Source organism: Sciurus vulgaris (assembly GCF_902686455.1).
Source record: "Sciurus vulgaris genome assembly, chromosome: 8".
NCBI classification, from domain to species: domain Eukaryota; kingdom Metazoa; phylum Chordata; class Mammalia; order Rodentia; family Sciuridae; genus Sciurus; species Sciurus vulgaris.
This window is the reverse complement of record NC_136468.1, coordinates 130,984,386-131,009,946: the sequence shown is the minus strand read 5'-3', so window position 1 is coordinate 131,009,946 and position 25,561 is coordinate 130,984,386. Positions and strand designations below refer to the sequence as shown.

Below are 25,561 nucleotides of genomic sequence, written 5' to 3'. Positions count from 1 at the left end.
GTCGGCCCGTGTCCCCAGCGTCATTCAGGGAGGCTAGGCAGGCATGGGCAGGTCCACTGTGCCGTCCATCCACCACAGGAAGAGGAGGAAGGAGAGGGAAGACGGAGAGGAGGAGAGAAAGAGGTGGAGGGAAGAGGGGTGTGGGGAGCAGGGAGCAGACAGAGGATGGGGGGCAGGGAGGAGGTCGCGAGAAGGACACCAGCAAGGGAACAAATACCACTCTCCCCCGCGGGCCGCGGCCATGGGCCTCTGGATCCCAGGCTCACCTTTCCACGTCTATGCGAAGTTCAAGTCCGTGTGTGCAGGAAAGTCTCTATGAAAGCAAACCATGTTCTCTTAGGATTTTTTTTTTTTTTTTTTTTTTTTTTTTTTGATACCAGGGATTGAACCCAGGGGCAGTTCACCACTGAGCCACCTCCCCAGCCCTTCTTGGTATTTTATTTAGGGACAGGGTCTTGATGAGTTGCTGAGGGCCTCGCTGAGTTGCTGAGGCTGGTCTGGAACTTGTGATCCTCCTGCCTCAGCCTCCTGAGCCTCTAGGATTACAGGTGTGCACCACCGCGCCCAGTTCTTAGGAATTGCTTTTGCCTGGAAAACACGTCACCATTACCACAGGCCCATGGTGTGTGCAGCCAGGAGTTTGTATAGGAACAGCTCCGGGCATCTCCAGGTCATCCCAACCCTGGCGAGGCGCCCAGGAGAGCCACACAGACAGAGCTGGGGCTGAAGCCAGAGAGACGAGGCTGTCAACCCCAAAGGACAGAGGAGCCTCAGGGCTATTGTCCTCTGGAGTGTCTCCTTGTCCCCACCCCAGGAGGGAGCAGAACTTCCAATGGGAGAGCCCCGACACCCGGGCTGCTCCAGATCCCTCCTCCGCTCTGCTGGCTTATTTGCGAGTTTCACTCTTTCTGCACCGACCCCCTGGTGCTGGAGGTGCCCCTTGGTGCAAGTCCAGCTTTGCTTCTGCAAGTGTCCACTCGTGGTGGCAGCCGTGAGAAGCCCACTGCCTGAAGACCAGGGTCTGCATGGCAGCCACCAGGATCACCAGGAAGGGATCAGGGATGCCGGGGACAGCAAGGTCATGGTCTAGGGGAACACTGGAGGTGGGTGAGGAACTGCTCAGCACTGGGGACACGGAGGTGCTGACTTGGACCAGGACCCCTGGGGCACCCAAATCCCAGGCTGCTCACGTCTCTCACATGAAGTGGGGCAGTTTTTGCAGGAAACCTGTGCGCGTGCGTATCAGTACACATGGCTAGGTAATCCAGACCTGATTCAGAGTCGGGGCCCCCTCCTCTCACGTGTGAACGGGTGTCACCCTGTATTGTTTAGGGAACGAACAGGAGGAAAGAGTGTCTTCCGTGTTCAGTACAGATGCAGGGTTTGGTTTTTTTTTTTTTTGGCCAATATGTAACTTTCTGTCTCAGGCTGGCTGCATCTGCAGATGTGGGACCCACTGAGAGCTGACTGCATTTCCCCGCGGGGGCCCATGTTCCTTTTCAATGTTGCTTTTCGAAGCCTCCCATCAACAAGTGGAGTCTGTCCCCACCTTCGAATCTGAACTCTGACCAGAATGTGGCAGAAATGACTTTGTGCGCTCAAAGCCCAGGGGTTGCATGCTCTCTTGCTCTCAGGGAACCTGCCACCAGGGTCTTGTGGACAAGCCTGAGCAGGCCTGCTGGGGAAGAGAGACGTGTGGCCCGTTTTCCCTACTGCCCTAGCCGACAGGCAGCCAACAGTCAGCAGTGTTTGCTTCTCCGGCTATCAGCTGACTGTGGACGCATGAAGAAGTCCAGCCGAGATCAGAAGAACCTCCCAGCTGAACCCAGCCCCGGCGGATGACCCACAGGCTCATGAGCTACATAAAAGGCTATTTGCAACCACTGCATTTTGGGTATTGTTACGCAGCATTGTTGGGGTAATCGCTAGCTGATACACAAGGTGAGAAGTGCTTCGCCTGAATGGACCTTTCTGAATGGAAAAGTCAGGTAGCTCCCATGAGGCTCTGATCCTATGAGTGGGAGGAACCAGTTTGGAAACCATCTCATTTCAAATGAAAAACAAAAAAAAGAATTTCTCCAAATGAAAGAAAGAAAAAATAATGCAGACTCACGTTTCTCTGCTCATATATATTTTCTCTCCATATATAGACACAATTCTCCAGTAAACATTTATAAGATATGTGGACAACACTGAAAAAAAAGGGAGGGCACCCTACAGACAGAGGATCTCTCACACGGTCAGTTCCAGGACACAAAGACACACACAGCCAACGGCGGTCTGAATCAGAGCACGGTAAACCGAATAAACACAGGCTGCTCCAGATCACAACCACAAACACTCGGGCATACCACAAGGGAAGGCAGAGAAGAGATCTTGTGCTGTACTTTGAGACTTGTCTGTTAAAAAAATAAATAAGAATCAGGAGGTCTGGGGCCTGTTGTGCTAAAATAACATCCTCTCTAGTGAACAGCTGAACGGCAAAATAAACTTTTATCCCATAGGCCTTTCCCAAGTTTCCCCCGTCTTGGGAAGCTGGGGACCAGCCTGTCCCCTCCCCTTCCTGCTGTGGTGGGGCAGGGCAGGAGCTGGCCAGGGTGAAGGTTACTGCGTGGGGCCCTCCTCAGGAAGCAGCCAGGCCTCTGGTCCATCCATCCCCTCAGGTACAGGGTGGGGTTGAGAGGCAGCAGGAGGAAGGGAAGCCGGAAGATTCTAGATCCCGCCCCGACCTGGGCCGCAGCCTCTGCAGATGCTTCCACATGCTTTCCCATTTCCCCTCCCAACTCCCAGCTGCCATTCTGTGGCCAGCAGAGAGGCAGCAGGTCTGGCAGGAAGAGCTTCCTCTGGCCTCTTGCTCTCTGCCCCTCCAGATTTGTTCTTTGACAGGTGAGCCGGCCGGGCTGCTCTACAGGAGGGGTGGGTGGGCAGGGGCTCTAGCTCATTCTGTCTGTGGATGGGTGTCCCTTGCTGTGCTGGTGTGCAGGGGACTCTTCCTAGACCCAGCCATGGCCCAGCTCATCAGCAGATGCTTCCCAAGGACAGCACAAGCCAACCCTGCCCTGGCCAATCCCTGTCTAGTTCCCTCCTTTGTTCTGAGTAAACGAAGGCGCTAGAGAAAAGTCGGCCTCCCTGGTTCCAAGGGTCTCCACCAGCCTCTGCAGCAGACCAGTGGGTGGATGGAGGGGCGGGAGGAGGGGATGGAAGGACGGTCTCCACCCTGCCTTGGGACTACCTCATGCCCTCAGACGCGTCTCGGATCCTGTCGTACTTCCAGGAAGATGCTCTTCTTGAAAAGAAGAAAAGAAGTACCTCCTGGCATCAGGCAGAGGAGGAAAAACCAGCCAGTGCAGCAATCGGAGCCCCAGACTCCAAGAGGGACACGGGAGGGACTCCCGTGTGCCTTTTCTACCTGGGGGAGGCCTCAGGACAGAGGGGGGCTTGGCATCCACAAAGAGGCAAGGGAGACATCTGCATCCCCTCTGAGCCAGGGGTTCTCAAATGGGGACAATTTCATTGGGCAGGGGACATCTAGTGATGTCCCAGACGTCTGGGATTGTCACAACAGGATGAGGTGGGGACGGAGCCACTGGCCCCTGGGCGGAAGCCGAGGAGGCTGCTCAGCGTCTGCACGCGCAGGGCAGCCCTGCCACGAAGAATCTGCCAACCTCAAAGGCCAGCACTGCTGAAGGGGACCCCGGGTTAAGCCAGCCTTCCGGCACGTTCTTAAATGTCTCCAAAGGCCCCTTCCAGGGGACAGTGGGAGCCCTGCAGACTCCAGGGCTCATGAGTGGATGAGGAAGGGTCAGGGAAAGAGGAGAGCAAAGAGGAAGATGCCCCCTCCGTCCACCGGCAGCCCGGGTCCTGCGGCTGAGGAATCAGGCTTGGGCAATCTTTGGTCAAACAGGAAACGTAAGGCTGGACTGAGGGGCAACCCCTTGACCCCACCTGCCTGGAGGCCAAGGTCAGGGGCCTTTCTCTCTGCACTGAAGTCCACGTTCGTGAGCAGACCCCAGGACCCTGCGCCCAGGCCGGGCGGGCTCTGGCGGGAGGAAGAGGGCATAAGGACAGGCCACGGGGGCGGGGCTGGCGCCTCCCTCACTTGTTCTCGATCAGCGTCTGCACCTTGTACACGAGGTCCCGGGCCAGCTTCAGCACTTGCTTGGTGTCGTGTCGCTCGGCCATTTCTGAAAGAGGAGAGGTGTATCTCTGAGCTGCTTCTGTGCCTGTTGGGGGACAGCTGTGGGTCCTGGAGCCGACCTGGGCAGTCCCACTGCAGAGACCCTGCGAGCTGAGACCCTGGGCCAGGCCTGCCCCTTCCGCCTCAGTTTCCTCATCTGTGAGATGGGGATGGTAACAGTGGCCAACGCTCCAGGTTACCATGGAGACCAAATGAAGCCACTGGGCCCACAGCATGGGCTGAAGGCAGTGTTAGGTCTGTCCACCCTGATCCTACAAAAAGAACGCCTGGGAACCTTTAAGAAGAAAGGCACATGATAGGTGCTTAATGCTAATATGGGAAGGAAGGAAGCAACCGAGGGAGGGAAGAAGGGGAAGCGGGGAGAAAGAAGGAAAAGCAGAAAAATAATTTTTTCAAGAGGTGCACGCAATGGGCAGATCTTCCAACCTCTAAATAGAGCAGACACCTGCGTAAAGGAACCGATTAATACGGAGCAAAGAGATAAGGCGCCAAGCCCACAGTTCCCAAACTGGGTGCCAAGGCACCCTGGGAGTTCCACAGTGGATTGCACTGTGGGACAGTCAGCAATGTGGAGGGAACCATGGAAACAGCCCATGTGCACTGGGTACCATGCCAACTCTTCACTTGCTAGGTTGTTAGCAAGCACGGTGTGAGAGTCACTGTGGAACAGGAAGTGAAGCGGGTGAGGTGCAGCAGGAGAAGGCTGGAGAAGCCAGGTCCCGTCTGATGGGCGCACAGACCCCTGCTACTGGGCTTACTTAAGAATAAGATATAAAAGATGCTTTCTTTCAATTTATGTTCATTCCCTCCCCCTGCCACCAAATGGCTACTAAGCTGTTTGCACATGAAATTTATTAAGTGATGTGGCCGGATTGCTTACTAAATGGAGCTTTGGGCCTGGGGTGCTGTAATATGTTACAGAGATACGGGGGTGCTTTTGTCTCAGTCACACCTTCAAACTCAAAACAAGACGCCCGCGAGCAAAGGATGGCCCAGTGAGTCACAGGACAGTCACTTGAAGTATGCTCTGCGGCATGAACAAAGGGGTATGTGGAGACCTTTCTGAAATACTGATTGAAAAAGCGAGACGTAACTACATTCTGCCATGGTAACAACATACGAACACACCATTGTGGACGGGCCGGGGTGGATTCCTCTTCTTTAAACAGGCCCGCTAACAGCAGCATGGCTGCCTGTTTGGATCAGGACCACATGAGGGACAAACCAGGAGAAATCCAAGTAAGTCTGCAGTTTTGCGAGCAATGTATCCAGATCATGTAAAATGCTCACAGCAGGCAAAGTATGTCACCAACTTGACAGACTGTCTCTGCAACATTTCTGTAAATCTGCGAGAGTTCTAAATGCCAAAGTTTAGAAGATGAATAAAATCCAAAATTGTTCCAAAATTAAAAGTTTACATTTAAAAAAAACCTAATTCTGTTTCCGTAGTGAGATTACAGGTGGTAGGTTTATTTTTTCCCCCTTCTTTTGATTTTTCTGGACTGTGTTAGTTTGATTTTTTTTTTTTTTTTTTTTCTTTATCTTTCCCTCTTTTGTGTTAGGTGTTTGGTTCTGGGCACTGAACTCAGGGCCTCAAGTGTGCTAAGCATGAGCTCTATCACTGAGCCACTCCCAGCCTCCAGCTTTTCCTTTTTAAATAGTGATAACAGCAGTGATGGCTTTCATTTGTTAGACCCTCCGATGGGCCAGGTACCTTGTGACAAGACTTATCCATCGTGTCCTTTAACCCTCCAGACCTCCCTGCATGAGGAGATGTGAGCACCATTTTGTCCCTGAAGAATGTGAGGCATGAAGTCACTTGGACAAGTCACACAGCTCCCAAGGGGCAGAGCTGGGGTCAGATGCCACCCGTGTCTGGTTTCCAGGCTGTGCCTTGCTCATGCTACTCTGGCCACCCCGTTCCTCTTTTCCTGGACACAGACGCTGCTCCCCATTTTACAGAGGAGGAAGTGGATGTTCAGAGAGAGGGGACGGGCCTTGTCCAGGGTATAGCTGGTCACTGGCAGGGCCAGGCTTTGTCCCTGAGCCTGATTTCAACTCTCACGACTCCTCTGCCAGCTCCTTGAGAAAAATGTCCTCAGCATTACAAGATGTCAACCCACCCTTTGGGACATCTCCCTCCAAGCCCTGCCTGCACTAGTCTCTCAAGTCCAGTCCCTCTGGAGGGATGGCCGCCCCCACCCCCAGACACGCCCCCGCCACATGGATACCATTGAAGAATTTGATGATGTCCGTGAAGTCCATGTTGTTCTCCAGGATGATGTCGCGGTAGACTTCCACCAGAGCCAGCGCGATGAACAGGACGTAGTGGGCGGACGAGACGTGCTTGGCCGCCCAGATGGTCTCCCAGACCGCGAAGACGTCATCGTAGACCAGTTCTGCAAGACACCAGGGCGCATGCGCACAGAGGTCAGCCACTGCACTCCCGGGGCTGCCCTCCCTGGTGAGGCTCCGGCCGTGGAAACTCGCGGCCAGCCGGGCTTGGTGCCTGAGTCCCGGTGCAGCAGACAGAACTCAGGATGTGAGTCAGGGCTGGGCACCCTGAACCCTGTCCCTTGACCCCAGAAGCCTCAGTTTTCCCGTTCAGTAGAACAGGTTCCTAAATTTCTTCCAGCTCTGAGTGGAGGAACTGAGCTTGTGCAGATTTGATTGACATGGAGCTGTGCCCGCCCTGGGTCCTGCCAGGGCCCACCCTCCACCACCTATTAGCCTGCACGTGGCTGTACTGGCTGCTGCATGAGGTTAGTGAAGAGGTCAAAGAGTGGTGGATAAGGCAAGGCTTCCTTTACACAGGATGTGCAGGCACACAGCACAATCCCAGTGACTCAGAGGCCGAGGCAGGATAGCAAGTTCCGGGCCAGCCTCAGCCACTTAGCAAGAACCTGTCTCAAAAAATAAAAAGTGCTGGGGATGTGTCTCAGTGGTTAAGCGCCCTGGGTTCAATCCACAGTGCAAAAAAAAAAAAAAAAAAAAAAAAAAAAAAAAAAGCCCAAATTTTATTCCTAAGTATTTTATTCTTTCTGATGCTGTTGTAAACATGTTTGTTCTGAGTTTGATTTTTAATTGTTGGTTGCTGATGTACAAAAATACAGCTGAGTTCTGTGTGTTGATTTGTGTTCACCACCTTGCTGAGCTCTCTGTTAGTTCTAATAGTTGTGGGGGACACCTTTTTTTTTTTGTACACAATAGTGTTTTCTGCAAACAGAACATTTCTTGCTTCTTCCTTTCCCGGGTGGAAGCTCTTCCTGCCTCTCCTGACTGCTCTTGCTAGCACTTCCAGGAGTGTGGCTGAGACTGGACCAGGGCAGAAACCCTGGCCTTGCTCCTCCTCTGGGAGGGGGCTGTCGGCCCTTCACCATGGAGCGCGACATGGCAGCTGTGTTTTGGAAGCATCCTGTTTATCCAGTTGAAGCCCTTTCTATTCCTGGTTTGTTGTTTTGTCATGAAGGATTAAATTTTGTCAAATGCTTTTTGGTTTCACTGCCAAATGCTTTTTCTACATTATCTGAAGGTGATGCTATGATTTTTTCCCCTTATTCTATGGATATGATGTATTACAGTGAATGCATTTTGTAGGTAAATAACCTTGCATTCACTTATTTATGGTGCAAAAAAAAAAAAAAAAAGAGCAAGGCTTCCTTCCCACGTCTCATGACTGAATGCAACTCCAGCTCTGGGGCCTCGGGCTGGCTGCTTCTCTCTGAGCCTCACCCCTGGCTGCAGGTGGGTGATGCTGGTGACAGTAAAGGACTAGAGACAATACACGCAAACGTGTGGCACTTCAGAAACACCTCCAAATATGAGCGACTATCATTATTGGCTTCACCCCAAATTTGCACAATAGCAGTGCATCCGGAAGTGACGTCACTGCTGAGTCCTGTGTGCACCACACAGGAAGCAACCTCTACTCCGTGGACTCGAGTTTTTGCTTAGCATGGAATGGAAGGGAGCGTGGCTCTGGGGAGAGGGAGTGAGCTCGGATGCTGCCTCTGCTCTTCCCCATGGATTGGACCTTTCTCAGCCTGAGATTTCTTGGCTGTACAGTGGGACCCTCATAGCCCCTACTGCATAGTATTCCTGCAAGGTTAGGCAGAACACCTGGCAGACTATGGGCACAACGGTCATGTGCTGCCCTCTTACTGCCCAGGCCTGGCATCTGCTCAGCCTCGCCTCCGCCTATCTCCTCCCCCAAGGTCCTGCTACGAAGTCTGGGACGAGGCCCTGGTTTGGAGTCGGTACCTCGTTTGAAATCCAGCAGGAACCAGCGGTAACAGAAGTAGAAGTGGGTGTAGTCCCCGTTCTGATGCATCAGCTCAAAGAGCTCCGAGTCCAGGATCTGTGAGAGGAAGAAAAACGGAGGCCTCAGCATCTCGAGAAAGGGTGGGACCAGGGGGACAGCTGAGTCAAGGACGGCACAAGCCCACAGCACACACCAGGTGGCCCTCGGCACACACCAGACGGCCCTCAGCAACCAGGGGCTTGAAGTGGAGAGAGGCTGTGAGTCCACCTTTCTCCAGAGACTTCCAAGTGGCCAGTGAGCACGCCAAACATGCTCGGCACCATTAGCCACCAGGGAGATGAAGACTAAAACTGCGGGAGATGCCACTCACGCCCCGGGATGGTTCCATCCAATGACAGACAATAATAAGCGCTGACGAGGACGTGGAGAAACTGGATCCCTCATGCACTGCTCCGTGGGGCAGGGTTGTGGAAAACATTTTGACAGCTTCTCAGAAAATACAACACAGAGCTGCCCTGAGGCCCAGCAGTTCCTCTCCTAGGCGGGTTCCCAAGAGAATCGAAAATAGCCCATGAAATAATTTGTGCGTGACGTGCACAGCGGCACTATTCAAAACAGCCAACGACCGGAAACGGTCTGCAGGTCCATCAAATGATGAATGGATGAACAAACCGTGGCTGTAAGAAAATGGGCATAGAACACCTACGGCCATTGGGCATTCTTCTTAAAGGGAAAGAAGCAGGTTTGAAGCAGTCTGCACAAAAAGGAGGGGAAACACATACAGGAGTCTAACGGTGCACAAAGTGTTCACAAAAGGTGAGCAAAACATGAACAGGCAATTCCCAGAAAGCGACCCGAGTGACTCCAAAGAGGAGCAGGAGGGAAGGATCTTCAACTGCACTGTAAAGAAAATGCAAAGGCGGAGCTGGGGTTGTGGCTCAGTGGTGGAGCGCTTGCCTCGCACGTGCGAGGCCCTGGGTTCCGTCCTCAGCACCACAAAAAAATAAGTAAGATAAAGGTTAAAAAAATGAATAGACCAAGCAAATTCAGAGTATATGCTTAAATAGATTAAATCATTAAAAAAATACAGGCTTAAAAAAAGAAAAGAAAATGCAAGTGAAACCACGGTTTGTTGCCATAACTACCCCTGAGACTGGCAAAAATTAAGAGGTCTGACAATGTCAGGGAAGGATGACGCGTGTCCAAAAATCTTGTTAAGCGTTGGATGTGGTGGTGCACACCTGTAATCCTGAGGCAGGAGGCCCAGGATCTGGGGAGGCAGGAGGATCTGGTGCCAGTTCGAGGTCAGCCTCAGCAACTTAGGGAGACCCTGTCTCAAGATTTAAAAAAAAGAAAAAGCCTGGGAATGCAGCTCATGCTAAGAGCACCTGCCAAGCATGAGCAAGGTCCTGGGCTTGATCCCCAGTACCAAAACAACACAAGGCACGCGCACACACACACACACACACACACACACACACACACAATCTTTTACACTGCTCTTGGGACAATCGATGGCCTTGGAGGATGATCTAGCCGTGTCCAGTGAAGCCCCAGCAAAGCTTGTGCATGCACGAGGAGACAGGCACAAGAACTTCTTAGCAGCACCATTTGTAAAGGCTAAAACCAAACCCTCCCGTTCTGCAAAGCAAAAGCAAAACACCGACAAACAAAAAATGGAAACAATGTAAACATCCATCGGCAGGAAGAGGGCTGGGAATGACAGGGAGCCTGAGTGTGAGGCTCCTGAAGTGAAGGCTAAGCCTCAGGGAAGGAGCAAGGACCGGCCTGCCCACGGGCGCCTCAGGCCTGCCTGTGTGTGGCGCACATGTGCTAAAAGGGTGTTTTTTTTTTTTTTTTTTTTTTTTTTTTTTTTTTTTTTTTGCGGTGCTGGGGATTGAACCCAGGGCCTTGTGCTTGCGAGGCAGGCTCTCTACCAACTGAGCTATCTCCCCAGCCCCTAAAAGGGTTTTTGTAAATGTGTTTTAATGATAAGCAGCACATTCCAGAAAGCGGCTGCCACCAGGAGGAGAGGAATGAGGACATGCCATCCACAGGGGACACAGGATGGCTGGAAATCTGCGGTCAAGGCTTTATTTCTTGGGCAGGTGGGATGGAAACATGGATATTTATTATATCACCATCTCTTATGTCCAGAATGTTCGGTGACCCTTTTTAGCCTCACCGAAGAAGCATTCAGATGAACTTGATCACGGCTGCAGCGTCCTTGCTGGTGCACAGGTAGTAAGGTGCCCCTGTCACCTGCTTGGGTTAACCCGTTCTATCCCTTCCAATCTAAGGGGCGAATGTCTGACTTCCTCTGGGAGCGGATGGTGGGTGCTAACGAGCCAGCGTTTACCACAGCACCTCACTTCAGCTTGTGTGGGAAGCACTGGGAGGTTCATGAGGCACACTGACGGGCCCACTCAGTGCTTCCGAGCCGGGGGCAGGTAACACCAACCTGCATTTCCAGGTGACCCAGCTGCTGTTGGGCATGGACCCTGGCAGGCACTGTGCTCAGCACTATGAATGCATTCATTTATTTCATTTCCATAACTGTAGTAATTCATTAGGAAGCATATAAATGGGAAAATGGCCAATTTCCCAGATGAGGAAACTCAGGCCCAGAGAGATAAAAGCTTAGGTTCTCCAGCTAGCGAGAAGCAGGAATAGGGTCTGAAGGCTCCGTGACACCCAATCGCTCAGTCTTAAGTCACAGAGCCATGCCTACGGGCTCCCAGAAGAGCTGGAAGCAGGACTAGATGCCTGGTCATACCTGGATCAGCGACCTCATGTTGGCGAAGTGCGTGTCCATGGCGCCTCCGTGGGGAAAGTTCTGGTTCATCCTCTTCATGAGCTCCGTGAAGCAGCTGAAGGCCAGAGCCTCTGGGGAGGCAGCGTGGGACAAACGTTAGTGACACCACTGCCCACCACTTGCCCGAGGCCCTCGGCTCCCCAGGGGAAGTGCTAAGCCCAGGGCTGGTTCACCACGTCCACGGCCAGGGGAGAAACGCGGGGATTCAGTTCCAAAGGACGCTTTCCAGCCTGAGGGGTTGTGTCTCTCTCACTTGCAGCTGTTGGCATTCAATCCTTTGGGAGACGATGGTGCAGCAAAGGCTCTTTTGAAAAGGCCTCTGTTTGCTCCCGTAAAAAGTTGATAATATTTTGTTGGAACCAATTTTTTTTTTTTTCTTTTTTGAAATTCTACGGGAAATTCCAAGCCTGAGAACCATTTTACTGGAGCAGCAACTAGGAGTGTCGGAAGGGCTTTTATAGACAATACGGCAAGGGTCAAAGTACTTTGGAAAACGCTGCTCAGATTATCTGCTGCTTAGAATACCTGTGTACATATATAAGAAAGTAAAGGCTCTGAGAAGTCCTGCAACACAGAAACTGGTTTCATACCATCCAGTGATTCACAAACAAATTTGAAAATGGTAATTTTTTCTCCCCGCTGCTGAGTAATTGATAACTTTGGGGAGAGCTATGCGGGACTGGAAAATTTCCCAAGGCCAGTAGGATTTCATTCATTGTTTAAACACTCATTTACTTACTTATTGGAACCAGGGATTCAACTCATGGGTGCTTAACCACTGAGCCACATCCCTAGCTCATTTTTATTTTGAGACAGGGTCTTGCTAAGTTGCTTAGGACCTCACTAAGTTGCTGAGGCTGGCCTCGAACTTGTGATCCTCCTGCCTCAGCCTCCTGAGTCACTGGGATGACAGGCAGGCCCCACTACACCCTGCTTGACTTTATTTTTACGACAGTTTAGATTTATAGAAAAACCGAGAAGACAATAGAGCGTTCTCACGTCGTGGCCCACACCTGGTTTCCTCTGTTAGTCACATCTTCACGTGGGTATGGTTCACTTGCTGTAACTAATGAGCCAATGCCTTGTGTCATTAACTGAAGTCCGCACATATGCCGATTTCCTCGGCAGTCACCTACTGTTCTCTCTCTGTTGCAGGACCCCATGCCGGTGGCTCATCACACAAACGTCACGTCTCCTTAGGTTCCTCTTGGCTCCTGCGTTTCTCAGGCTTTCTTGTTTTCAAAGACCTCGACGGTTCTGGAGTCCTGGCCAGCTGCTGTCTTTGTAGGATGCCTCTTTATTAGTAGGGGAATCGGGTGTTTTTCTCAGAGTGAGATGAGGTTATGGGTTTTGGGGAGGAAGATCCCAAAGATAAAGTGCACTTTAACCGCACCATGTCAAGGCGCAAGCTATCAACAGGAGCTACTGTGGACGATGGGGACCCAGGCCACTTGGTGGAGGGAGTGTCTGTCCCAGTGTTTCTCCACGGTGACGTGGCCTTCATTTCCGGCCCCATCCCTTCTCACACTGAGTTGTTTTGGGAGGAACTATGTGCAACCCCCTTCTTTTTTCTTTCTTTCTTTCTTCTTTTTTCTGCAGTGCTGGGGATTTGGTCAGCCAATGCCCCCCTAGCAGTTCTGTCTTCGAGTCCATGAACATGAGATGTCTTTTCACTGGTTAGGTTTTCTTTGGTTTCTTCCACGGTTGGTGGTTTTCAGCGCGCCCACCTTGCCCTTTCATGGTGAGATCGGTTCCGAAGCATCCTGTGTTTCAGATGCTATTGCAAAATGGGATCGTCTTCCTCAATTCATTTTGGAATCGTTCATTCCAAAGGAACGGAAACACAAGAGAAATTTGTTTTATTGATCTCAGATCCTGCAAAATCGATGTATTTATTAGTTCTAATATATATATATATTTTTTTTTTTATTCTGTAGGATTTTCTACATGCAAAGTCAGGCCAGCTGGGAACAGAGTTTTACTTCCTCCCCAATGACTTCTTTATCTTCCTTCACTGCTCTTGCTAGAACCCACAGTGGCAAAAGCAGGCATCTCTGTCTTCTTCCAGGTCTGAGGAGAAAGGGTTCAGTCTTTCACCACCGAGTCTGACGTTAATGGTGGGTTTTTCAAGTGCCCTTGTTTTCCTAGTTCCTTGAGTGTTTTTTATCATGAAAGGTATTGGGGTTTATTATATTTTTCTGTGTCCGCCGAGATGAATGATTCTTTGCCTATAATTTTATTAATATTGTGAATTGTGCTTATTATTAATGCATGCAGAACCCCCTTTGTGTTCCTGGGATAAACCCCACCTCGGCATGGTGTGTAATCCTTTTTATTTCTTGTTGGGGGCATAGCTCAGCGTTAGAGCTCTTGCCCAGAAGGTGTCAGGCCCTGGACTCAAACGCCCATAAAAACAAAACAAACAAAACAAGAAATCTCACTTTTTATATATTGTTGGAATTGGCTGCTGGTATTTTGTGGAGGATTTCTGCATTCCTAAACATGAAAGATACTGGTGTGCGGCTTTCTTGTGACGGCTTTGTCTTGTATGGGAATCAGTATGATAATGAGGTACCCAGTCCTTGCGTGGCCCTCAGGGAATGAGCTCGATGCCTTCCTTCTTCCCTTCTGGATGCTGGGGATTGAACTTGGGCCTTGCTCATTTTCTTTTTGGAAGAGTCTGTGAAGAGGTGGTGTTAAATCTTCCCTAAATATTTGGAAGTACTCACTAGGAAAGCCACCTGGGCCTGGGTTCCTCTCTGCTGTCCCTCATGTTTGTATAATCCATAGCTGGCAAAGGCCTGGTTGGTCCTAAGTGTCGGACATTATGGTACAGGACTCTTTTTTCACGGGGACCCGGCCAGGTCTTCTGAGCCCCTGCCCTGCCCATTCCATGGACCCACTTCCCTGTGGTGGGAAGGAGTCTGACCCCCAGCCTAGGACAGAGGAAATACACTCACCGTCATCCAGGATGACCAGCAGTGGAGCCAGGAGGTCACACATGCCCTGGACGTAGCCGATCTCAATGTGCTGCCAGATATAGCTGTGAGAGACAGGGGGCCCAGTGATGGCACCGCCAGCCACCTCCTGTCACCCTCACCTGACGTCTGCACGCCCACCCTGCTTCATGCTCCTAAGACACCCCGGGTGCGGCCGCCCTCCTCGTGTCCTGCCCAAGGAGCCACTGCATGCTCAGGGGCCTTTGCAAGCTCCCTTTAGTGGGGTGACATCCAGACTCCCTTACTGGGGTCCAGGCACCGGTCGCCCTCCCACCCATCTTCAGAGCCCCAGGAAGCACCCCCTGGTGCCTCTTCCTCTTCAGCCACATGGAGGTGTCTACTTGGCACAAATAAACCACAGGGTTATGTCTCTGTGCCTTTGCCCAGCAGGTCCCACTTCTGAAACTTTACCAGCCCCTAATTAATAAGAGTGCATATTTACTGAGCATTTACTGTATACTTAGCCCAATGTACAGTTACTGCACCTTTTGACTTTCAAAATAATCATATAAAATAAATATCACTGTTACCACTCTTCACAGACAAGGAGACTGAGGCATGGACAGGGAAGTGTCATCCCCAAAGTCACACATCTAAAGTAAGTGGCAGTGGCAGTTTCTGAACCCAGGAAGCCTCGCTTGAGGGTGCGTGATCTTTTTTTTTTTTTTTCCCCCCGGTGCTGGGGATTGAACCTAGGGTCTTATGCTTGCAAGGCAAGCACTCTACCAACTGAGCCATCTCCCCAGCCCAGATGTGTGATCTTCAACTCTATGTTAAGCGGTTTCTTTAGATTCTTGTTTAATTTTGACAAAGCCTATCTGGAGAGTCCCCACCTCTGTCAGCCTCTGTGTGATTTCTCCCTATTCTCATAACCAAAAGTCAGTCTCCTCTTCCTTCTCCTCCCCAAGCACTGTTCTTAAATATCACATCCATCATGTAGCTGGAAACATTAAAACATATTGTAGCCTACAATGCACGATGCCTCCATACTGCAGTGTACAGCACCGGACATGTGATCGATTAGGTCATTAAGCATCGTATGTGCAACGATGGAAGATACTCGCTAGGTTGCCAGCTGTCTTTACTTATGTGTTAGTGCCACTGACAGGTGGAGCCGGACAAAATCTCTCTTTTCGTCTTAGGACCTTCTGACTGATTTAGGTTTTTAATATGCATGGGTTAGTTTTACATCTTAAGGAATGCCAATAATACATTTTAATGAACAGTAGTAAGTAGCCTTAGATCTTGGCTTAAAGAAAGAAAAAAACGGCAGATTTTAGCCAGAGAGGCTGGCTGTGGGTCCCCCTGAGCCTGAGGACACTCACCCATCAAAGGGAATTAAAGGCTATGCCAGCTGAGGGCAGCAGAGGTCTCGGGACAGTGCCTGGTATACAGTAAGCGCTCAATAATCACTGTATTATTATTCCTGTGGCTGTTATTTGTCAACGTGGGTTAAAATAAGACCAGCTTCAGAGCTGAACCAAGTTCCGGCCTGCCCGCCACCGCCCGCCCCGTGCGCCCTGCCCCGCTCCGCCAGGTGCCCCGCAGGGAATCACCTGCACATGATGTTGCGCAGCTTCTCCAGGTTGGCGGGCGTGAAGTACCAGTAGTTACGGTCACACCTCTGCACGTCCTTCTCGATGCGGTGCAGATTCACGGTGTACAGGTCCAGCAGCTCCGGCTGCGGGTGCCCGAGAAGAGGAGAAATTATCCCCAAACCCACCACTGGGGGGCAGGATCCCCGCTCCTCCTCCTGACCCTTTCCTGTGAGCAGAGAAAAGAACATCTCCCGCTGGGTCCGGTGGGGTGTTTATTTATTTGCACATTTTTTTTGGGAAAGCCTCTTTGAGTTTGTATGATGAAGATGCCTTCTATTCCTTTTTAAATTGATAAGAAAGCCAGGACTCGGAGTTACAGCTGTAGCTGGAAGCGCCCCCTCTCTACTGAAAACTGCAGACGGGCAAGAGAATTGAACCCAGATCCGGTTCTGGTATCATATTAGACCATATCCCGTGGCCACCGACTGATGCAATGGCTCAATGATACAGCAAGAAAATAAGGACCATTTAAGGATGAAAAACCAAGAAGAGAAGCGACAAAATACCCAAACTGGTTTGCATCCGGGGAAACTGCCAAACCAGGGAACTGACGCTTGGAGACCCCGTATACCCCTTGCCAGGGTGAGCCTAGTAAGAGGCCTGCCCAGCAAGACAGGACCCACGGAGCCACAGCCTCCGTGAGGAAAAATCAGGAAATAACGCACACACCTTCTGGGGCCTGAACATAACTGCTCAACTGCACTCTGAACCCAGATGCCAAGCTAAGTGTAAAAGGTATCCCTCTGGGTGATTAAAGCCCAAAACTCAAGTTTATAACTCATGCAGGTTTCTCACCCACATTCCCCCTGCCTGGGCGGCCTGGAAGACTGGAGAATTTAAAGACCACTCGGAGTTGTTAGGCCTCTGGTACTGGGATGAGGCCAAGGAAATCCCTCTTGGGGAATCAACCCTTCACTTAGGCCTCAACAGATACAATTCCATAAAACATAAGCTCATGTTGAAAGATCACAAAATGCTCAGAGAAAGAGGACCTCAAAGAACAGTTGGTATGAACGCGAGATGGCAGGATCAGAGCCACGAGAGCCTCTGTTATTAGAAGTATCAGGAAGAGAATATCCAATTAGCCTGTTTAATATTCTTAAATAAAAGAGGAGGTTCAGGAAATAGCAACGCTACAAAATAATCCGTCACTTTATAGCTTATGTGAAAAATATTCAAGTGAAACTTTAGAAAACCTTAAACACTCATGAGACATGTAACAGAAAATTAGACTGTGTGTGTGTGTGTGTGTGAGAGTGAGTGTGTGTGTTGCTGAGGATCAAACCCGGGGCCTTGTGAATGCGAGGCAGGTGCTCTACCACTGAGCTACACCTCCAGCCTGAAACTCTGACACTCTTGAAGAGAATTAGTGAATTCAAAGAGATCTGAAGGAACTACCCAGGATTCAGCAGAGAGAGAAAAAGAAACAGTCAAAGGAAAGAGCAGTAACAGACGCAGAGGAGATCTAACAAGCGCGTCCTCAGAGCTACGACGAGACAGAAAGGGGGGAAGCGGCAACAGCTGAGTGAATAATAGAGGAGAATTTTCTAGAACTGACTAAAGACATCAATGTGCAGAGACATAAAACCCAGCAAACCCTGGCTGGGAAACAGAAAAAGAAAGCCACACGTAGGCACATAACGGCACATGATGTCGAAACCCATCTTAAAAAGGAAAAAGGAGGTTATCTTTAGGGAGGTGACAATGAGACCCCTGACTTCTTTCAACAGCAGCAATGGAAACTGGAAGAAGGTGGAAGAATATCTTCAAGGAACCCCTGCGGCTTGGCTTAGAGGGGTCGAGGGCCTACGCACGCGCAGGAGGGAGAGATGGGGGGCTTGGCGACTTGGTGCACGGTACAGCGTCGGGTTCTTTGCCCTTGTGATGGTGACGGCCAGCTGTGGTCGCTGCCACTGCCCAGTGTCATGAACGAGGATCGTACTGTGCATTGCTAGCCCAGGGGAAAAAAATCCAAATTCAAAGTCCGAAGTACAGTTTCTACCAAATGTGTATTACTTCTGTGCCACTGTAAGCGCCAGAAGTCACAAATCAAACCGTCCTAAGCTGGGGATCACTGGTACTGAGAAAAAAATCACTGTCCCTAGAGTGGCACGCTCAGTAACATGAGCATCACTCTGGATAGACGGAGGGCCCGTCTGCTCAGTGCACCACGCGCAGACAAGGATCCAGGCCGGGGGCCGCCACGTGAGAAGGAACGACGGGCAAAACACGCAGGGCCACCCAGACAAGGTGCGACCTGAGGAGGGGAAACGGGAGGCCCAGGCACCGGGGTGCAATGGAAGGACACTGCGGGGAGGCAGGCAGGAGGTCAGGGATACCCATGCCTCAGGGACAGGGCACTGAACCCCCCGGGGCGCATTCTTCAGACACCAGAACACAGTGGGTCTGCGTGTTTGAGGAGGGATTCGGAGACCTGGCGAGGAATGTGGAGCAATGAGTTGGTGATAAATATGCAACAAACCAAGTAAAATAAATAAATAAATAAATAAAAATCCAGGAATTTTTTTTTTTTTCCTTTTGCTTGAAAAATAAACACAGCTGACTACGTGGCTGGCTGCGGTGTTAGGCTGTTCTGGTCATGTGACCCTAAATCGGTGATGTGGCCGCGGTGGAAAGAGGGCTGTGGCACAGTGTCGCTCACGCGGGGAGCGGGTGTTGGGGTGGAGAAGGACACAGGAGCTGAATCCTCTGCTTCCACAGAGGGGCGCGAGCGGTAGCGTCTAAAACTGGGAAATTAAAAAAAAAAAAAGATCCGACAGCAGTAGTCCAAGTGTGTTTGAGATATGGCGTAAAATCACACACTAGGGCAGAATAAGTAAATAGGATTGTCCTGGGAGGGCTCTGTGGGAGAACCACGGTTTTGTTCTTTTTCTTCCTTTCTTATTTTTTCTTTCTTCCTTTTAAGAGAGAGGGTCTCCCTATGTTGCCCAGGCTGGCCTCCAAGACATGAGCTTGAGCAAGCCTCCTGCCTCAGCCTCCGGGGCAGATCCCAGGTGTACATCTGGTTTTCATATCTAGCCTCATCCAGGTAATCCTTAAATTATGGGCTTTGATAGAAAAAAAATACTTTAAAAGACGTGTGCGCAGTGGATGGCTCAGAACAATGTCCCTTCCAGATGATGTTCTCTGGCTTGGTTTTTCTGGCAAGTTGAAAGGACGTCACACCTGAGTCAAGAGCAAGAAGGTGACCATCAAGGCTGCCGTGGCTTGGGGGCTTGCTGTGTGCTGAACACACAGGACCTCAGGGTGTTAACGCTGGAAGTGACTCGGAAGGATGGTGCTAGGCGGATGGGAGACCGAGGCTCGGGAGGGTCAACGTGATCTAGGAATGCCTACTGCAAAGCCTGTGTTCCTTAAGTCCTCTCTGGCTGAGCATCCCTCAACTCAAACGCTCAGGCCCAGGAGAGTCTGGGAATTTTTGAGGACTTGGGGACATATCTCCATCTGTGCCTGTATCTCTAAGTCCATCCCTATCTAATGTGATGTCTTGGAACAGGACCTGAGTCTAGGCATGAACACGTTTGTGCTCCGTGTGGACCTCACAATGCACCCAAGGCACTTTATACAGTATAACTGTGCATCTCCACTGCGGCCCATCCCATGAGGTCAGGTGTGCAATTTTCTATTTGTGACATTAAGTTGGTGACCAAACACCTGGGGTTTGGACTACTCTGCAGAAAAAGAAAAAAAAAAAAAAAAAAAAAAGAGTGACCAGAATAGACTGTTTTGTTTGTTTCTGAAGACAGAGTCTCGCTCTGCTTCCCAGGCTAGTTTGAACCCGTGGGCTCAGTGATCCTCGGGCCTCAGCCTCCCGACCAGCTGGGACAACAGGTGCTCACCGCTGCCCTAGCTTGAGCACTTTGGACTTGGGATTTTAAGATTAGGGACGCTCCTCTCTCTCAGATGGTGCCTGCAGTGGATCCTGGTGACCAGAAGGAAGCCAACCACCCACCGCTCTCCGGCGGGGTCGCTGCGCCCCACCCCCACAGCTGGGTGGAGGAGAGTCCTGGAGACTTACGGAGTAGGTGACCCCGCTGGAAGACACGGGGGACGCCTCGTTGTTGGCAGAAGTGGTCACGACCAGAGAAGCCAGGGCAGGGAAGAGACTCTCCATCTCGGGCTCCTCCGAGAGGTTGTCCTCGCTGTCCCCCTGGCTGTGCTTCTCCGCCCCGCCGCCCCGCCAGCTCTCCACCGCCGCACCCTCCTTTTCAGGCAGGGCCACGTCCATGCTGCCGGAGATGGACATGAACTCGTCCAGGCTCTCGTTGGCGAGGAGGTCGCTCTCCAGGCTGTCCTGCACAGCCAGCTCCTCGCGAGGGGCCTCGTCCCGGGAAGTGGTGGCCTCGCTGCTCTGCCCGTCCTCCACGCTGCTGTCCCCAGGCCGAAGCGCTGGGGGGATGCTCCGCTGGGCATCCAAGACGCTGTCTTCAGTGCTCAGGCTGGGCTCTGAGTGCTCCGAGAGGCCGGAGGAGAAGTTGTGGGAAGATGGATGACCAGAGTCTGGGGAACAGGTGCCATTGGCCAGGTTCCCATTGGGGATCTTGGACTGTTTCTCCTCCAGTCTGCCTTCGCCTTCCACCTGCTCTGCCTCATCTACGGACTCAAACACCTAAGGAGAAAGTGAACAGAGACAGATGGACTAGGTGAGCTAGGTGTCCATTGTGACACTGTCAAGCAACAACCTAGAAATCCAACAACTGGGGACTGGTTTAAGGATGGAACGTGCATGCAGTGGAATACTATACAGTCAGTGAAAAGAATCAGATGGAAAAGGTATCTTTTATGCTTCATGCGTAACACATAACTAAGTGATCTATGCACTTGTGTATGCGTGAAGAATTCAGAGAGAAACAAGAAAGCACTACAGCCTTCTACATAGGGCTACCAGGGAACTGAAATGGTGGAGGGAAATTCATCATATAGACTTTCACCCTGAACTTTTTCAAAAACTAAAAAATTAGTGACTATAATAAGGAACAGGCTAAAAACAAACCACGATATATTGGTGGTTCTTTGTATCCTTGGGCCACGACCCTTCAAGGACAGACAGTGAAAGACCGTGTTCCAAAGTCCCTTGCAGTATTTCTTTTCTCTGTTGACTTGACTCATGGTTGATTTTGTATGTCTCTTTGTTTTTTAAAATTTCTTTTTCAGAAATTTCATTCAGTTGACTTAATGTACATACAAGTTCATCTAATTCCAGGGTCAAAATTAGAACTTCTTTGTGAAGTCAAAATGAGAAACCAAGTCAGGGACACGCAGCTTCCCCTCGTCCCTGTCCCCTCTCTCCTGGGTACCCACTTTGGGTAGTTCTGATTTATCTTTCCGCTCCTTGTGAAAACGGATGTGAATGCATACACACATCACTCCGTCCCCTTTCGACACCAAAGCTGTCTTCCTGCGTACCTTTTTGGCACCTTGCTTTTTTCTTTAATGTTGAGAGAGATGGAATGAAGTGTTTTCATCAAGTGAAATGGAAAGCCACCGAAGAATTCACACGATGGTGTTCATGTAGAAAAATTTAGAAACTATGACTGTGGCTAGGTACCATCTACACATTTCTGTGTGTGTGGAAGATTTTGAAAGAATGCAGTGGACTACTGATAGTGGTGTTATTTTTCAGGGCAGGCAGGAGGATGAGGGAAGAGAGAAGCAAGTTGAGCTTCTTCTGCAATGTTTTAATGTTCTACGGGGAGAACGGATTCACAGAGTCAGTCCTCTATGATCCCCGGATTCCACATCCACAGATTCCACCAACTGCGGACTGAAAATATTTTTGAGAAAAACAAAAAAAGACCGCATCTGTGCTGGATGCATGCAGACTCTCTTCCCTGACATTATATCCCCCGAACAACACAGTATAGCAACTATTCAATGGCATTTACATCGTGTTAGGGACTCTAAGTCATCAAAAGCACACAGAAGGCTTTGCAAAGTTCCTCTGCAAATACTGGGCCATTTTGCACAGGGACTTGAGCATCCCTGGAGTTTGGTCTCCATGGGGGTTCCTCAAACCAGTCTGCTGTGGATACCAAGGGACAACTGTATTACTTGTGTCACTAAAAAGGGGACACCAGGGATTGAACCAGGGGCACTTAACCACTGAGCCACATCACCAGCCCTTTTATATATCTTATTAGAGACAGGGTCTCTTAGGCCTCACTAAGTTGCTGAGGCTGGCTTTGAACTCATGATCCTCCTGCCTCAGCCTCCCAAGTCGCTGGGATTGCAAGCATGTGCCATTGTGCCTGGCTTGAAAATTCAATTTTGAATTTAGTATAAAAAGCTAAAGCAAACCAAAAAGGGACCCATAGAGGACAGACATTCAGTGCCCGCCCCCCAGGGGGTGGGGGGGGAGGGGCGGCACCTCTGGGAGGTCACCTGTGTGCTGCTGCTGGAGTCGCTCTGCAGGCGGAGGTTCTGGCGGCCGGAGCTGCAGCTCTGGGAGGACTGAGAGGAAAAGGACATCAGAAGAGCGGGAGGGGCCTGCTTGGGAGGGACTGGGAGCCAGGAAGCCCGGTTCCCCCTCTGTTCCTGGCTAGAAGTCACCTCAGGAGACTTCAGTTTCCCAGCTGTAAGAGAAGGAGGTGCCTTCCCTGCTCCCCAGAGTCCAGCTCCTGTACACGTGGCTTTGCCCTGTGAACCGCCCACCTGAACTGCTTCCACCAATGGCTGTGAGCAACCTCAACGGAGCAGAGACTCGAAGCGCGCATGTGCGTTTCAGCTTTCTTCTCTTAGCACCTGCTTTCCCTGGGACAGCGTGCCTAGGCTAGCCTCCTGGAGGACGAGGCATAGGGAGTGGAGCCCAGTCCCCCAGACGGCCAAGGGAGCCCAAGCCACATCAACAAGCTTCAGGTGACCAGCCCCTGAGAGCCGGCATCAGAGTGAGCTGCTGGGCGGACCTGTAGACTTATGGGCAAAACTAACAAGGACCATGTTGATGGCTGAGGTCACTGGATGGGGTGGCTGGTTGCCATGCTGTGCTCTTTTGGCCACAGCAAGGACACTTCACTGGTGAGGCCAGTGTGTTCCTCTGAGCTCCTGCTTTGTCCTGTTCAGCTGGTTGTTATGTAAGGGTGACATGTCTGTCTTGGCTACTGGAACACTCTGGACAAAAAAAATTTACACTTGGCCTTCGCCACTCCTCTCAGGACCGTCTGGGGGAGAGATCCAGCCTCCCCGCCCCTCCCAGCTGGCTCCCGAGGTCAGCTGTGCGTCACCTCATTGCTGATGGTGGAGTCCCTGTGCATCATCCGGTGCAGGTGGCCGTCCAGGCTGGCCCCCGAGGAGCATTTGGCCAGGGCCGCGGCGTGGGACTCCCGCTCCCTCTGTCGCACGATTGCCTCGCATCCCAGCCACTCTGACATGGTCTGCGCATAGCAGGCGTGGATCTGCTCGTCCACCTGCCAGGATGGACGCAAGGTGAGCCAGGGTGCAGGTGCTGGCCACGCGGCAGTCAGCTGGGTCTGGAGGAGGGGCCTGACCGCCCGACATTGCTGCAGTGAGCATCCGTTAACTGAGCACCTACCACATGACGCCTGGCCACAGCCAGACCTGAACACACCCAGGTGCGCGAGGCTCAGTCCTTCCCGCCCTCCTCCTCACCCCTACTGTGTGCTGGATGGTCTCCTCGGCCCTGGAGGTAACAAAGGGAGACGACTGCTTCTTCCCTTTACCACTGCCCTTCTCTGCTTCCTCATTCCTTTATTTCATTTCCTCAGTCGTTTGATTTGAAAGTACCTAGTGTGTGCCAGGCACCTCAGTAGGCATGTGGAACACAAGATGGACACGTGCCCATCCACTTACTCAGCATATTTGCTGAGGGCTTCCTGTCCGTTCAGCATGGGCCCAGGAGCTGGGATACAAGGTGAGGAGAACCAGCTGCTCCCCTTCGCTGCAGCCCTGGCCTGAGGGAAGGGCCACAGGTTCCAGGCTGTTCCCTTGTGGGCTGTCAGCAGGAGAGGGGGGGTGGGGGTGGGGGCTTTCATTGTTCCTGGGTTACACAGCCCAGGTGACTGGGGCTCCCAATCTCCCAGACACCTGGGCATGATGCAGCAGGCAGCCTGGGTGCACGGTGTGCAGAGAGGTGCAGGGGACAGGAGCAGGGGCTTTCCTATGGCTGCTCAGCGAGGGGCTCCAGGCCCTCCCCGCTCAGGGGCCTGCCTCCTGCCCACCTCCCTAGGACTCCTCCAAAGCCTGCCTGCCTCCCAGCTCCCGGCACCATCCCAGGCCAGGCTACCCCACCCCACTGCTGAGCCAGCAGCCTCCTCTCGGGTCCCTGCTTGTCCCAGCCTGGTCCCTCCTGCCCATGCACCACTCAGCAGCTGTCCTCCTCATGTCCTCTCCAGCCTCAGCTCTGCACTGCCCTCGACCCCCCAGCCCTTCACGTCCCAGCGACTCACACCCCACCCCTTCCCCACCTGTACATCAGGCACAGACATACCGAGTCACGCTAGCCTCCCGCCAAACAGGTGCCGGGCCCCTCGGTGGAGGAGGGCCGACGTTTCCAACGCTCAGGCCCAGAGCCCAAACCCAGCCTCGACCCAAATGGCACGACACACGCAAAAATGAACTCGAAATGGATCATGGACTTGAAAATAAAATGTCAAACTAAATCTTTTAGAAAAAAACATAGCAGTGCTTGGGTAATTAGGGCTAGTTATGAAAGTTTGCAGACTTGAACCCCAAAGCACAATCTGTAAAAGGAAAAAATGGGGAAAGCTGAATTTCCATCAGAAACATCTAGAGGGGCCCAGGGTGCGGCTGGGTGGTGGAGCACTCTCCTAGCACCTGTGAGGCCCTGGGTCCATCCCCAGCACCACACACACACACACACACACACAAATAAACAAATAAAAAACTCAACTCTGTCTTGCAAAAGACCCTATTAAGAAGATGAAAAGACAAGGTACAGACTGGGAGAGAGTATGTATAGACCTCTTGTCTGAGGAAGGACTATCAACCACAGTTCACACAGAACTCTAAACTCAGCAGTCAAACCCAAAATGGACAAAAGACAGGAGCAGACACTTCCTGAGGAAGACCTGTGATGGCTGATGTTGCAGGGAAAGAGTCTCAACCTCATGGCCCTTTGAGAAATGCAAATTAAAACCACAACAAAATGTCATTTACGCAGAGTAGCTAAAATTGAAAATCAGGGACACCACCAAACTCTGGTGAAGATGCAGGTGTAGACGGCTCTGGTGGCTGGTGAGCACTGAAAAGTCTGAACATGCAGCTACCCTGGGACCCATCAAGTGGTACGGTTGAGTATTTATCCCAGGAAAATGACAACCCATGCTCACACAAAACCTGCATGCAAATGTCCACCGTGAGAGCCAAAAATCTGGTAGCAACAGAGCTCCCTGCTGACAGGTGAAGAGCTTGAGGTACGCCCAGACCATGGAATACTGCTCAGCCACAACAAGGAATCAACTACAGGTACAGTGACCAGGAGGAAGCTCCAGAGGCTTGTGCTGCCTGAGAAGAGTCAGTCCCCAAAGGTGGCACACTTGTGCTTCCACTGGTCTAACGCTCTGGAACTGAGAAAATCACAGCAACGGAGAGCAGAGGAGTGGCTGCCAGAGGTCAGGGCTGGCAGCGGGACAAGGGAAATGTTCTGTATGCTGACTGGGAAGGTGGGCATGACTCTCCACCGTGACAACACCA

General features: G+C 51.4%; 1 protein-coding gene across 6 annotated transcripts in view; it reads right to left on the bottom strand.

Annotated features, from left to right (window-relative positions):
* Nucleotides 1-3,571: 3,571 nt before the first annotated feature.
* SGSM1 (small G protein signaling modulator 1) overlaps nucleotides 3,572-25,561 on the bottom strand; it is a 72,334-nt gene continuing 50,344 nt past the window's right edge. For all 6 annotated transcript variants that reach the window (XM_079151268.1, XM_079151272.1, XM_079151269.1 and 3 more), the window contains 9 exons: nucleotides 23,113-23,295; nucleotides 22,274-22,342; nucleotides 19,911-20,501; nucleotides 15,830-15,954; nucleotides 14,235-14,317; nucleotides 11,236-11,345; nucleotides 8,459-8,555; nucleotides 6,430-6,597; nucleotides 3,572-4,184 (listed from right to left, as the gene is read on the bottom strand). In XM_079151268.1, the coding sequence (XP_079007394.1) occupies nucleotides 4,096-4,184; nucleotides 6,430-6,597; nucleotides 8,459-8,555; nucleotides 11,236-11,345; nucleotides 14,235-14,317; nucleotides 15,830-15,954; nucleotides 19,911-20,501; nucleotides 22,274-22,342; nucleotides 23,113-23,295 (1,515 nt within the window). In that variant the 3' untranslated portion in view covers nucleotides 3,572-4,095. The remainder of the gene's footprint in view (nucleotides 4,185-6,429; nucleotides 6,598-8,458; nucleotides 8,556-11,235; nucleotides 11,346-14,234; nucleotides 14,318-15,829; nucleotides 15,955-19,910; nucleotides 20,502-22,273; nucleotides 22,343-23,112; nucleotides 23,296-25,561) is intronic.